This window comes from Barbus barbus (genome assembly GCF_936440315.1).
Source record: "Barbus barbus genome assembly, chromosome: 12".
In the NCBI taxonomy this organism is placed as follows: Eukaryota; Metazoa; Chordata; class Actinopteri; order Cypriniformes; family Cyprinidae; genus Barbus; species Barbus barbus.
This window is the reverse complement of record NC_136740.1, coordinates 32217371-32233931: the sequence shown is the minus strand read 5'-3', so window position 1 is coordinate 32233931 and position 16561 is coordinate 32217371. Positions and strand designations below refer to the sequence as shown.

Here is a 16561-nt window from a genome sequence, read left to right as displayed (position 1 = left end):
TATTAATAAATACATACAGAGTATAGTAAGTAGGAGTTGTTATCATTAACCAAAACTAAACTTAACTTTATGCCAATTTAAATAAATTAACAGAAATAAAATAGAATATAAAAAAACTTTAACTTATTTTATTTTAATTAGTTAGGCAAGTTTCTAATTTCTGTTTAGTTTATGTTTAAAAAAAATAGAATAACAAAACTAAATAGACACTAATAAAAACAACTAAAACACAACGAAATTACTTTAGAAATTAAAAGTGAAAAACACTAAAAACTAAAACCAATGCAAAATATTAATAAGGTGATACTTTTTAAATATTAGTCCAGTAACAGTACAGAAATGATACTTAAATAACACTTTGCTGTTGTTAACTAAAAGTAAAAATACTAAAATACATTTATATTAATTGAAATAAATGAAATATTAACAAAAACAATTAAATAAAACAAAATAATATTTTATTACAGCAAAATTTCTCATTTTTGTTTAGTAAATAAAAAAAAATAGTTTAGTAAATAAAAAAATTAAATAGACACTAATAAATGACAAAAAAAGTCAAATAAATAACTGTTACATGACTATTAAACCTTAAATAAAATTCAAATAGAAAAGACTTAAAAATGAAAAGACTAAAATATTAATAAATACTAAAATAGTAGAGTAATGATATTAAAATAACACTGAACACTGCCCTGAAGTAGACACATGATTTGAGGAATCATTCAAACACACACACACACACACACACACACACACTCAGTGTTTAGTGTGCACTAGTACTAGTGCTCCCTGACTGAACAGCACTAATAAGTGTAGTTGAGCAGTTCTGACGGGGTTAAACGTCCCTCCTCTCTCTGACTCACACACACACACACACACGAGCGCCTGCGAGAAACACACACTCTTGATCTGCTACAGACTGACATACAGACACTAAATCAGCCCTGATTCAGTTAAACACCGTTAGCTGCTCTCTTCAGTGAAATCCCTGCGTCTGTCCAGAAACAGAAGCTCTCACCGCTCGAGTGTAGAGTTTCCCGTCCTTCCTCTGCTCCGCCGCTTCTCTGGGAATCAGTCTCTCTCCTTCTCTTCCTCATTTCATCACTAATTCTTTCCTCCACCTACTTGATCACTGTCACAGCACGCTGATAAAGACCTCCAGCACTAAAGCTGGGGATACTGCAACACTGGCAATGCTTTAAAAACATAACTCGATATATAACACGTCCAGAATGGAAAAGAACACAATCTACTCCACTTTACTGCAACGCTGCAGTTCTGCAGATTTAACATAGGCGATCATCAGAGGTCACCAGTCTGCTGTCGGTCACACGTTTACACATTCGCAGGTCAGAGTTCACCAAACTTACAGTGAAATTAGCACGGGCTTGCGTTTTCTGTCTCTTTTTTATATTATTTATTATTAGTGTTGTGATCGCGATTAATCGCATCCAAAATAAAAGTTTTTGTTTACATAATATATGTGACGTTATATTCTGGCAAAATGAGTCGGAATGCACAAATTTTCAAAAATGAGTTCTTTTTACTATTAAAATACCTTCAAAATGATAAATGACTTGTTGGAATCAGATAATGACTGAGCTACAGCCGTTTGAAGACAATAGAAGCAGAAGATCTGAATTTGAGGAAAATAGAGTTAAAGATTCCAAAGCAACGTTGCATATTTTCCTCCAATCCTTTTCTTAATAATAAATACTATATTATTAATCACAATATAGCTATTTTTATTTTATCTTTGTTATTAAAAACAAGAACAAAGATGCAAATAAACAGTATTTAATCAAGAGTCTTTTCTTTTAATTCACATTGAGACAGATCTATATTAAGACTGTAATGCATGGATCAAATATAATGTTACACATCAGATTTTCTACAATTATTAACTAAACTTTCATGAAAGACATAACAGATTATGATGTGAATCTCGCCAAGACATATTTCACAATAATGTACTTTATAAGAGAGAGGTGGGTCTTATGCACTTATGCTTTGCAAATGTCAGTCAGCACGATCGTCATCAGCATGGGTTTGAAAATAATATTTCACTGGTTAAACATTTTAGATGTTTAATTACTATTTGGAGCATTGGGATCGCTAGAAGAGGGCTTAATGAACTCATTTTTGTGAAAACCTCAAATTCGACCAAAACTGACATCATCCACTTCTTTAGCCTGCAGCTCAAAACTAGCCCGTGCGACTTCCGACTCATTTCTCCAGCACGGGTCACATATGTGTGTGTGCTGTGTATATTTATTATGTGTATATAAATACACACACATACAGTATATATTTTGAAAATGTATATACATTTATGTATTTATATTATTATATTATATATAAATATATTTAATATATAAACAACATATTTTTCTTAAATATATACTGTATGTGTGTGTGTTTATATATACATAATAAATATACACAGTACACACACATATATTATGTAAACCAAAACTTTTATTTTGGATGCGATTAATTGTTTGACAGCACTAATTATTATTTATTTAGCCTATATTTTTCATTATTTTGTTATATATTTTAGTATTTTCAGATTTAAAAATGTTAAAGTTCTAGCCCTTCAACTTGAACTAAATGAAAATTAGAACTACCTGAAACTAACTGAAATAAAATAAGTTTAAGTTGTTATATTCTATTAAATTTCAGTTTCATTTCAATTTACATAAATGTTGTTAAGTATTTTTAGCTTTAGTTAACGATAATAACACTGGTTTAGAAGAAGTGTGATTTTATTATCATTACTATACTTAGTATTTATTAATAATTTTTTATTTTTGTATTTCTATTTTAATTTTTAGTTCAAGTTTTAGTAATTTTGTTGTGTGTTTTAGTCATTTTTATTGTTTTTATTTCTGTCTCCATAACTAAAATAAAGTTTAAGTTTTGTAATATTCTATTAAATTTGTTTCATTTCAATTTACATAAAAGTTGTGTTACATAACATTAAAGTTGTAGTAAATTTGTTGTGTTTTAGTCATTTTTATTGCTTTTATTTCTGTTTTAGTTTTAGTAATTTTAGTAATTCAACTTAAACTAAATAAAAATTGGAAAATTTACATAACTAAAATAGTTTAAGTTTTGTAATATTCTATTAAATTTCTGTTTCATTTCAATTTACATAAATGTTGTTTAGTATTTTTAGCTTTAGTTAACGATAATAGCACTGGTTTAGGAAAAGTGTGATTTTATTATCTTTACTATACTTAGTATTTATTAATCATTTTTATTTTTGTATTTGTATTTGTATTTTTAGTTAAAGTTTTAGTAATTTTGTAGTTGTAGTCTTTAGGGTGCTCTCAGAGCTGTAGATCGTTTGCTTTGTTCCGAAACAGGGATTAATTTGTTACATTTTCTTCTTGGTTCGGTTGGCTTTCACACGGCAACATTGCAAAGCTTACTAAACTGTGTTTATGCAAGTCACATGTGAGTGTTCATACGCAGCATAAAACAGGTGAATAAATCCCACAGACACACATTGAAAGAGGAACACAAGCCACATCTACAGATCTACAGAAGATCATGGACTGTCTGACTGTGAAGATCTAACAGACGCAGCGTGAAGACGTCTTACCCTCTGAGACTTGTGCAGCAGATCCTTCCTCTCCTGTCTGAGGGAACTCAACGCTTTATCCTTTTCTTTTTCCATTTCCTTCAGCTGCTTCTCCAGTTGCTGAGCTCGTTCCTGCAAGACAGCCACAAGATCGGTCAAAGGTTTTGTGCGTGAACAGAACCCACACATTCAGCGGTGATCTTCGGTCTGGCACTGATGGTATAATGCGCTCAGAGAGACTCAGGGTCAGAGATCTGTCATCTGGAGCAGCTGAGTCAATGAGACTAAACTACATCACATTACACTCAATCTACACTGCACACTGCACACTGCACACTACACACTATACACTGCACACTACACACTATACACTACACACTACACACTGCACACTGCACACTACACACTGCACACTACACACTGCACACTGCACACTATACACTACACACTGCACACTGCACACTACACACTGCACACTACACACTACACAGTGCACACTACACACTGCACACTGCACACTATACACTACACACTGCACACTGCACACTACACACTGCACACTGCACACTACACACTACACACTGCACAGTGCACACTACACACTGCACTCTACACACTATACACTGCACACTACACACTGCACTCTACACACTATACACTGCACACTACACACTGCACTCTACACACTATACACTGCACACTACACACTGCACACTACACACTGCACACTACACACTGCACTCTACACACTATACACTGCACACTATACACTGCACACTATACACTGCACACTACACACTGCACACTACACACTGCACACTACACACTGCACACTACACACTGCACACTATACACTACACACTGCACACTGCACACTACACACTATACACTACACACTGCACACTACACACTATACACTGCACACTACACACTGCACACTATACACTGCACACTACACACTGCACACTATACACTACACACTGCACACTGCACACTACACACTATACACTACACACTGCACACTACACACTATACACTGCACACTACACACTGCACACTATACACTGCACACACTATACACTGCACACTATACACTGCACACTATACACTGCACACTATACCCTGCACACAATACACTACACACTATACAATGCACACTACACACACAAATGTGACTTCGACACAATGCTGCTAGTTTATTTCTCTGACATCTGAGAACATTTTTAATGAATAAATAAAATTATGAACAAACAAGATTTTATGTATTAATATCAAAAATTGTAATTATTATTATTTTTTAAAGAAATTCATACTGTTTAATTAAGTGAAAACAGTATGAATGTGATAAATTGATCAAAAGTGATAGTAAAGACTTCATATTGTTACAAAAGATTTATATTTCAAATAAATGCTGTTCTTCTGAACTTTCTATTCATCTGTGAATCCTGAAAAATAAAATTTATCAGTTTCCACAAAAATATTGAGCAGCACAACTGTGTTCAACATTGATAATAATCAGAAATGTTTGTTGAGCAGTAAATCAGTATATTATTATGATTTCTGAAGATCATGTGACACTGAAGACTGGAGAAATGATGCTGAAAATACAGCTTTGATCACAGAAATACATTACAGTTTAACACATATTCACATAGAAAACAGCTGCTTTAAATTGTAATAATATTTCAAATGTTTTACTGTATTTTTGATCAAATAAATGCATCCTTGGTGAGCAGAAGAGACTTCTTTAAAAAAAAGTAGGGTATAAATATGTAAGAGAAGAAAATAAAAAATTATTTTTGAGACTTTAGCCTGGATTTCACAGAGAGGGTCACACACTGTATAACATTATAAGCACTATATGTGACCCTGCAGCACAAAAGCAGTCATCAGTAACACAGGTATATCTGTAGCAATAGCCAACAATACATTGTATGGATCAAAATTATACATTTCTCTTTTATGACAAAAATCATTAGGATATTAAGATCATGTTCCATGAAGATATTTAGTACATTTTCTACCGTAAATATATCAAAACTTCATTTTTGATTAGTAATATGCATTGCTAAGAACTTCATTTGAACAACTTTAAAGGAGATTTTCTCAATATTTAGATTTTTTTGCACCCTCAGATTCCAGACAAATATTCTCCTATCATAACAAACCATACATCAATGGAAAGATTATTTATTCAGCTTTCAGATGATGTATAAATCTCAATTTCACAAAAACTGACACTTATGACTGGTTTTGTCCGTATAAACATTTATGCTCTATCAATATTATACATAATTTTAAATAACAAATACTATTTTAAATCATATTATTAATATGTATATGCACTTTTGTGCATACATTATGTTTAGTTGGTTTAAAGCTCCATGTAACCCGACTCACTCTCATTCAGTGTCTCTGTCTCTCTCTGTTTTGTGGCGCCTGATGTAATTAGCTCGTTTACTGCATCATGTGACTGTGTTTGGTGTGTCAGCATGAGCAATACGTCAGTGCTGCATAACATACTGATGACATAACAGCCAATGAGAGGCCAGTGAGAGGGTCATTACAGCCAATGAGAGTGACCCATTTGAAAACAATGATTTGTAATGAAGCCTCACTAAATTCCATTTAGTAGAAAGTCAGAAGTTTCTGAAACAAACTGACACTTGAAGTCAGACTTATAATTTCACAACTGTGATTTGGACAGATGTGTGTATATAAAGTAGAGTGATGTGCTCATTTACTAATAAACATAGACTTATAAGCAAATAAAGTGAAGTGCATTTAACAAATCCTATCAGACAGGAGTGTAAAACACAGAAATGATCCTGATGAGCTGTCTGTGGTTAAACTGGACTGTTTTTTCGTCTCACCTGAGAAGCATTGCGTGTGTGCTGTACTCTGGTTATCTCTCGTTCGATGATCGTTTCACTTTCTCCGTCCTCTCCTTCTTGCTCGTCTTCCACTCCGCTCTCCAGCTCCAGAATGTGGAACTCCATGTCTTCAAACGCCCGCACTGTGACCTCCAGCGCATCCTTCTCCTGGAAACCAAACAGATGCTTCACATTATTACAGACTAATTCACCTAAAACTAAGGGAGCGAGTCAACCGTTCACCGTTCATGAAAGTGCAAGCTGCACTGATCTGTCAATAGAGATTTTCATGCTTTTATTTTAGCAAAATAAAATATAAAAAATGTAAAATGAATTTGAAAGGCAGAATTTAAAAACAATAAATTATTATTATTATTATAAATGTAAATACATTTCTATGTATACACAGAAAAGTTTGGGGTCGGGAAGATTTTTTACATACAGTAAAAAACAGTAAAAATTGTGAAATATTATTACAGTTTAAAACAGCTGTGAATATGTGTTAAAGTGTAATTTATTTCTGTGATCTGCAGCTGTATTTTAAGCATCATTACTCCAGTCTTCAGTGTCACATGATCTTCAGAAATCATAATAATATACTGATTTTATATAAATATTGATATTATCAATATTTAAAACAGCTGAGTACATTTTTTTCAGGATTCTTTGACAAAGATCAGCATTTATCTGAAATAGAAAGCTTTTGTAACATTTTCCACTACACCATTCAAAAGATTGGAGTCAGTATAATTTATTAATTTTTTTTAGGAAAGAAATTATAGAAATTAATACTTTTATTTAGCAAGGATGCTTTAAATTGATCAAAAGTGATGATAAAGACATTCATAGAGTCATAAAGGATTTTTATTTCAGATAAATGCTGTTTTTCTGAACTGTTTTCAATATAATAATAATAATAAGTGGGTTTTTTTGAGCAGTAAATCTGAATATTAAGAGTGATTTCTGAAGGATCATGTGACTGGAGGAATGATAGCTAAAAATTCAGCTTTGATCACAGGAATAAATTACATTTTAATATATATTCAAATAGAAAGCAGTTATTTTAAATAGTTAAATTATTTCACAATATTACTGCTTTTGCTGTGCTTTGGATCAAATAAACACAGGCTTGGTGATCAGAAGAGAATTCTTTAAAAAACACTAAAAATCTTACTGTTCAAAAATGTTGACTGGTAGTGTATATATATATATATATGAGACTGATAACTTCAAAACAACACTGTTCTCATCTGTCATTGGTCGATATGACAGGTCACTCAATGTTTAATGAAACTCATTAAACTCTGAGCAGCAGCGTTTGAGTTCACCTGTTGCAGCCGAAGCAGCAGCTGCTCTCGCTGGTCTTCCGGCTGCGAGGGAATCTGTTTCTCCATCTCCTCACACCTCCTCTTCACCTCCTCCACCTTCAGACGCTGCTCCTCCAGCTGAGCTCGCTCCTGAAGCACAGCACGTCTTCAGCTCAAACACTAATCATGCATCATAAGGGTGAAGAGATCAGATGCACACCTTCTGTCTGCTGGCCAAGCGCTGGCTCTTCCGCTGCCTGTTCTTCTCCTGCAGCATCTGCAGCTGCTCTGTGTGTCTGCGCAGACGCTCCTGTTCGGCCTGCAGTTCCCCTCCCAACAGAGCCACCTCCAGCTGCAGCTGCACACCAGAAAACACACACAGCTCAATTACTTTTTAATTTAACGGGAAAAAAAACATGCTGATGTTTTCAGATCATCATGTTTTTTCTGCAATGTGAGTACAGAATGGTTGCTAGAGTGTGAAGATAAATTAGACACTGTGCAAAAAATGTATCCTTTTATGAGAGAAACTCTGATTGGAGGATTTAAACTAGTGTTGTCAATCGATTAAAAAATTTAATCGTGATTAATCACAGTCCATGACCTTCCATGCTGCGATGACGGCAAGAAGTTGGGGTCAAACCTTATCAAACGATTAATTTGCGTTAAAAAAGATATTAACGCGCTAAACTTTTTAGATTAATCGCATGTGTTAACGAGTTAACGTTGACAGCCCTAATTTAAACACATTTGGCATGAAAACTCACAGAGGTCTAGGATTTTCTAAGAAAAACTACAGAATATTTTGGACTAAATATATTTTGGATATAGATAATTTTTTTGCATATAAACTGCATTTTAGTCTCGTCTTTTTTCCTCAACGATATTGCATGATAATATAGTCACAGTTAGCGTTTAATGATGTCGGCAGTGTCTCGCCTTCGTCTCATCTAAGTCATATTTTCATCATAGTTTTCGTTAAAGAAACTCACCTCAATCTTCAGCTCCTCCCTCTGCTGGTCGAGCTCCGTGATCCGCTGCTGCAGCATCGATGGTGATGTCAGCGAGGCTCCGCCTCCCTGTTTGACTCGATACTGGTTAAGCACAGAGCGAGAGATGAGTGCGGCTGATCCGCTGGACTGGTTATGAGAAACGTGAAGAAACTTTTGACGTGTATTTACCCGCTCGCTCTCTGTGCTGCTGCCCTCTGTGTCTGACTCCGCCCCCGAGGAGGCGGGGCTCTGCTCCACTCTCACGATCCACGGCGATCTCCAGACCGGATCCCATTGACTCTTCTGCGTTTCCATATTGTGTCTGGGCATGTCTGATTACACAGGAGTGGAGACTGGTTAAGTGTGCAGGTATGGGATGCTTGCACATTACAGTAATTCAATCCGGTTTGAGGGAGGCAGCAAATGACAGATGCTCAAGCTAACATGCACTCAACACGGTAAAAGTGAAATCCTGACTGGTAAACAGTGTATAATCTGTTCTAGATGAACAGAAAATGTTACACAACAGCCATTAATTCTCAAGTAAAATGTGTTACAGAAATGCTTAACACTGGCATTTTAATCTAAATTATTGCTATTAAAATATTCATAATATATTATTTAATTGCTCAAGTGTAATAATAGCTACCATTGTCTCTGTTTTAGAAATAAAAATAACTATTTAAATTTAATTATTAAAAAATAAAAATGTAAGTTAAACATTCAAATAAATTTCAAATAAAAGCAGACATAAAAAACTGTTTATTTCAAATAATACATACTTTTAAATCAATTTGAAAGCAAAAATGAACAATTAACAGTTATATTTAAACTAAAAATTTAACAAATTTAAAAGGCAAAACTAAAAAATTATTAATTTAAATTATTACAATTAATAATTAATTTACTGCTGAACTATAATAATAATTATCACTGTGTCAAAAGGTAGAGAATGTAAATCATTTAAAAATATTTATTAACTATAAATATATAAAAATTAAACATTAAAATTGAAAATATAAGCAGAAATAAAAAAAGATAATACAAATAATTAATTTAATTATAGTGTAATTGTAATTTGTCATTTTAATGTAATTTTTCATTTATTTATATTATATATTTATTTATACTTATTTAGCTTAGCTCTCTCTCTCTCTCTCTATATATATATATTCAATTAAATTATAATTTATAAATATACATGTAGATTTTTATTGGCTATAGAACACTTAAAAATCATCTATAAATAAGCAGTACCAATTTTTGTGCTTATTATAAATAAGAAATATCTTCTTTCAAAATAAAAGTTGGATAGAAAGGGATAGAAAAGCATTTTCTTTCTCTTTTCCCCAAAACAAACCACAGTAAAGGCTGTGAAGATGAAAGCATGAATGACAGACAGTAGCTGGATTCTTCTCCAGCTTGTTCAGGTGTTTTACACAACAAGGCCACAGCTGAGTGTGAATGACTCTGAAGCTTTTGTGTTCGCTCCTGACGCCGAGTGTGGGAACAGACTCTCGCCCGTCATTGTCCGAAGCGTTCCCAGCCTCTCCCTGCTCTCTCTGTCAGACCAGCCCAGGCCTTATTAGGACTCGCAGGCACACGGATAAATATAAAACTCAGATACGAGGAGCTCCAAACACAGACGGACACACAGAGGAGGAAGTGCATGGCTTCTAAAATGTCACAGACTGGTTTCATATTTCCACAGAGAGAGATTGGAGTCTGTTCCTAAAATAACCACAGCCTCTTTGAACACACACACACACACACACAATAGCATGTTAAAACAGGAATTTAGTGACAGCCTTCATGACAAAAGCAGGTCTTATTGTGTGTGTATTTACTACATGTACCGTTGATCAAAACTAGACCCGGCAGATTTGAACTAACAGCTAAACACTGTTGAGATGACAAACAAAACAGACTTGTTGCAATCCGACTTCTCTGCAAAGAAAACATGCGATGCTAATATATATAAAATGATATAACATCTGCTATTTGTCTAAAAGAGGGGATCTTAGAAAAAAGCATAATATAAAATAGAAATATAATATAATATAAAAAAAATATATATATAAAATTTTACATTATATTATTTGATATATTATATAAAATTAAAGTAAATAAAAATATTTTATATATTATCTAAATCGTTTATTAAAATTAATAAAATACAATGTAAAATATAAATATAAAATATTAATAATACGTAATAAAATAATAAAAAATTAATTGCATCAGCTGTTTGGCTAAAAAAGTCGTTTTAGAAGGCAGCATAATATAAAATAATATAAATAAAATAAATAATACACATAAAATAATATAAATCCTGTTTGTATCTGCTGTTTGGCTAAAAGAAGCCATAGCAGAAGGCAGCATAATATAAAATAATATAACATAAAATCTAAAAGACAGCATCTTAGAAGGCAGCCTAATATAAAATATAAATATTAAATAATAAAATAAAATATTTTCTGCTCTTTGGCTAAAAGAAGGTCTTAAGTAAATAAATAAATATTTAATTTTCTAATTTTATTTAATATTTAAATGTATTTAATTTAAATATAAACATATATATAATAAAATTAAATAAAAAAAAATATATTATAATATATAAAATAATTAAAATTGTATAGGCTACAGTGTCTTAGAAGGCAGCATAAAATAAAATATAAATATTGAAGAAATTTTTTTTTTTACCATTTTTGTAATTTGCACTATTGATGGAGTATAATTTTATACCTACACAGTTGTATCTTTTTTCTCTCACTCGTATTTTTGTTTATTTTTTGTAATTGTTTTATTTTAATTTTTATATATATTTCCCTCATATTTTGTTTCTCTCCCATCATATATTTATATATTCCCCCCCCCCCCCTCATATTTTATTTTATTTTATTTATTTTTTTGCACCAAGAAGCCAGTCTTAGCCACACCTGCATATTAACCAGCTGTTTTTGATGATTCATTAATTAACACCAGTTTAAGAATACCTGTTTGAGCAATTGATGTGTGTCCTGAAGAAGCCTGCTTTTGCCAAAACGTGTAGATCTACTTTGAACTATTTTGTAATGATTTAAGCTCAGTACATTAAAGGCTTTTTATCTTACCACGTGAGTGCCTTGGAAGTATTCCGTTTATATAATAAATATTAAATAATTGTGTATAAACAATAAAATTGAAATTAAAAAATATATCACATAATATAAAGTTTTATCAGCTCTAGAGCTAAAAGATAGTTTCTTGGAAGTCAGCATAACACATAATGCTGCCTATATAGACAGCTCACTGGGTGTTAGGGGAAGCAGGAAGCCACAACCGGTCCAGTAGCCTGCCTGACTCATCCTGTGTGTAAAGACTAGTTAGGTTAACTAAGACTAGGCCACATGTGACACCAGCAAACCCAATCTAATCTGCTGTTTATCTGAACTCCAGCTCAGAGCGTCATGAAGGTCTGAAGTCCAGGAGTGATAAAGTGAAAATGCATCTCTGCTCACTTTAATACACAAGACACACAGGAGGAAAGTCAGGAGGGAGAGCAAGAGAAACAGAAAGGATGGGCTGTAATGAGAGAATAATGTTCTGTAATTGCAGAGGAGCGGCAGTGCAGATAAACATCCGCTTATATAACGAGCCCTTCCTGATCGTTACTAACCAGCATTCATTCACACTCGCTCACTAATCACTTCTCTCAGCCGTCTGCTAACAAAACACACTGCAGCAAAGCTCACTACAAAAAAACTCAAATTAAAACATGATGGGATTACCGTGGTATTTGATCAATGTATTCCAAATTACTTTACAGAATACCACGATACTGCCATGGTAAATGACCAAATACCACAGTATTACCATTGTACTTGGTGCAAATGATGATCTACATGGAACTACTTAAAGTACTATAATATTACCATGGTATCTGACCAAGGTACTTTACAGAATACTGCTATGGTAAAAGAGCAAATAACATGGTATTACCATTGTACATGGTGCAAATGATGATCTACATGACAGCATTTACAATTAAATTAAAATAAAGTCAAATGGACCCCCAAATATAATCATCCGAAAATTTTAAAGGCAGCTATCTATTTTTTTTTATGCATAGAGACTCAATTTATAATGTGAAATATTAACAATATAAATATGTCTAAAATATTATTTGGAAAAAATTGAGTTTCTATTATGTTCTATTCTATTCACTATACTTTACAGCAACGTATTATTTATTGAAATATTTTTTTAAATAATTTTTATTTATTTTAATCAAATTATTTATTCATTTAATTAGATTTATAATTATCATTAATCTTTTTTTTTTCTTTTTTTTACAAGATGCCAGCTAATGTGATGTACAGTGTGCAAATAAAGTGTATAACACTTATGTAACATAATATTTCATCTTTAAATTCACTAAAATGTGAAAACCGTGGTAACATCATGGTACTGAATTACTGCTTCCAAAGGGATTCGACATCTTTTCACTTGATATTCCATTTTAAAGACAACCAAAAAAAAAATAAATAAATAAATATGTATCCCAAGCAAGCCACAATGATCCCATGGTAAAATAACAAAATACTATGGTACTACCATGGTCCAAAAAGTGTGACAAAACAATTTTCACTCAGAAATTGCTAGTAATTTTGACAAATAATTAGAAGAAATGGCAAGTAAGACACAGAATGAAACACCTCACCTGTGTGCAGCTGGAGTCAGGACAGCATTCCTCAAACTAAACACAAGAAACAGACTCGTTTAGCACGCCTCGTTATAATTACAGTACAGCTCAGCATTCTTCAGGCAGTCAGATCTCCACATATGATCAGCAGAACATTTCATATATTTTAATGTACTGTCTATAAAGACCCAATTTATACTGTGAAATATTCATATTGAAAATATTTATTTATAACGAATAATTTTTAATTAATATTATCACATTATTCTATTCACTATAGTACTGTATTATGTACTATTTATTTAATAATTTGTATATTGTTTAATTATTTTAGTCATTTTAATATTTGTTATTTATGTAATTTACATTTATCTTAATCAAATTACATGCATTTTTTATTTTAATCACTTGTATATTTAATTATTTTAGTCATTTTAAACTTTAAAAAAATATATTTATGTAATTTACATTTATTATAAGCAAATTACATGCATTATTTTTAGTTTTTTTGCATTTTCACACTGTTTTTCTCTAACGTGACTGACAGCTGATATAATATTAACCCTAATTTATTTTAATATTTATTTATTATTTTATTTTAATCAAAGTACATGAGTTTGTTAGATTATATTTTTAATTAGTCTATTGATTTACATCGTTTACACTTTTTCTCTCTAAAGTAACTGATGGCTGGCATAATGCTGACCCTAACTCTTAATCATTTATTTTAATAATTGTTTTAATTTTTTTTTTATTGCAACCAGATTTGAAAGATGTTGAGATCTACTTTATTTATTTATTTAATTTTACTGTTATTTTTTTTTACACTAATTCCATTTAATTAATTTTTATTTAATTTCTAAAAATCAAATTACATAACTTAGTATATATATATATATATATACTGTTTGTTCTCTAAAGTGACTGACAGCTGATATAATGCTGGTTTATACATAATAATGACATCAAATATGATTTATAGGATGAAGTGAACACTTATGTTAAATAATATTTACTGTAAATTCACTAAAACATCATTAATAATGAAGTGACAGTTAAATTAAACTCGGAGTCGGTTTCAGTGTAAACTAGTCTCATCCAGTATACTGTGCTGGTTTAATAATAACTGCAGTAAATGATCATAGTATTGTTATTTACTCCTCAGTATTTGACAGATTCTCATGGTATGACTGCAGCTCTCCTAAAACTGTACTGGACTATTATAAACCCTTGATCTGGACTATTATAAACCCGGACAGCACACTTGATCTGGACTAGTTAACCCGTCTGTAGATGTTAAAGCTAGCAGGTTTAATGAAGGTTAAGGTTAGTTAGTTTCACTCACGGTGGCGGGTTTCAGAGCTGTCAATCAATCATTTCTGTCAAGAATTAAAATCTCTGAATCTGAACTATATTTAAAACTATATTTAGATAACTGGCAGAGATCCGTGCAGTTAATCGCGTCGGTTTCGCGTCTGGTTTATCGATAAATTGAGATAAACGTCCCGATCATACCTGAGAGAAACTTCCGCCTGAAATCCGCCAACGGTCCTGGGGTCTGAGGACGACTAAATAACGAGAAAACAGCGACGGATAAACTTTTTAAACGGGCTTCTCATGTGAAGCGATACGGTTCGACACGGCCAGCGGGATTTCCCACTTTCACTCAGTAGTGTGGAGTGTGTTTGTGTCACACTGGCCGCGTCTCAAACTCTACTGCGCCGCCTACATAGACAGCGTGTGGGCGGCGCGCGGGAGTCGGCGTCAGGAGCACGTGACGCTCAAGCACGCTGTCTACATAGGGCGCGTCACTAGGGTTTGACACACAGCCAGTGATGTCCGCTGAGCGTCAACAGGTGAAGCGACATAATAGTACCAAACGTTACACAGGTTAAATATAACATATACCACCCATCGTAGTTTTATTATAGCCTAGTTTTTATTAATAGTAATCTCAAATCATATCTTTTTTTATTTTTAGTAGTTTTTGTATATATTGTTTTTTCTTTGTAGTTTTCAATAATAATTTAAATAATTACTTTTTTCAGTTTTAGTATTATTTCAGTTTTATTTTCTTTGCAACTAGCTGAAATAACAGTTTTTTATATTTTATTTCAGTCAACGTTTCAGGTCACGAAAGTGTTATTAGTTTTTAGTTTCAGTTTTAGTTAACTATAATAACCCTATAACACACACACACACACACACACACACACACACACACACACACACACACACACACTGTATATAGGCTATTAAATATATACACACATATCTATATATATATTAATCATATTGTACAAAATATGAAACTAACCATTTTAGAGATCATGTTTTTTTTAAAAGAGAGATAATTAATTTTTGGTGGAGAATGACATGAAAGAAAAGGGAAGAAAAAAAATAATTATCTGTAATTATCTTTCTTCAAATGACACAAATCAGTTTGATAATTGCAATAATTCAAAACAGGCGTGAAAATATGACATTTAAGTTCAGGTAATGAACACTAAATCATTATTTTGTTATATTATTGAGTAAATAATCAGGTTAATTAATACAGATGAGTTTGACCTCATATATTTGATAGGTTTTTCAAAAGTTGTAGTGCATAAGAGGAATGACCCCTAGCTGCTGCTCAGTTCACTTCTGAGGGACTGACAGAGACGGTGTGACTTTAGTGCACTCATAAATCTGCAGCAGTGAGTGTGCATGAGTGGTGTAGGGTCCTTTAGTGCCGCACAGACAGAAAGAGAGATTTAAAACAGAGCCCAGACAAAACACTGAACAGATGGAGGACAGCAGTGCAGCTGCCGACTCTTTAGTGCACTAGAATTGCACACTAGATGCTGTCAAAAAAACTTCATTTGACAAAGGCAGCATCTAGTGTGCAATTCTAGTGCACTAAAGAGTCGGCAGCTGCACTGCTGTCCTCCATCTGTTCAGTGTTTTGTCTGGGCTCTGTTTTAAATCTCTCTTTCTGTCTGTGTGGCACTAAAGGACCCTACAAAATTCTAGTGCACACTAGATGCTGTCAAAAAACCATCATTTGGCAAAGGCAGGCGGCATTAGTGTTTTCATGAGCACGTCACACTATTGACACAATGAAGGCCGCTCGT

The 16561-nt window shown here is 32.8% G+C and overlaps 1 protein-coding gene across 2 annotated transcripts in view; it reads right to left on the bottom strand.

Moving 5' to 3' along the window:
* The window catches only part of phldb3 (pleckstrin homology-like domain, family B, member 3), a 25689-nt gene extending 10502 nt beyond the window's left edge, over positions 1-15187 (bottom strand). For both annotated transcript variants that reach the window (XM_079429274.1, XM_079429273.1), the window contains exons 1-8: positions 14961-15187; positions 13464-13499; positions 8951-9093; positions 8762-8863; positions 7990-8127; positions 7791-7919; positions 6463-6630; positions 3611-3721 (exon numbers count right to left, since the gene is read on the bottom strand). In XM_079429274.1, the coding sequence (XP_079285400.1) occupies positions 3611-3721; positions 6463-6630; positions 7791-7919; positions 7990-8127; positions 8762-8863; positions 8951-9091 (789 nt within the window). In that variant the 5' untranslated portion in view covers positions 9092-9093; positions 13464-13499; positions 14961-15187. The remainder of the gene's footprint in view (positions 1-3610; positions 3722-6462; positions 6631-7790; positions 7920-7989; positions 8128-8761; positions 8864-8950; positions 9094-13463; positions 13500-14960) is intronic.
* Between the last annotated feature and the right edge of the window lie 1374 nt (positions 15188-16561).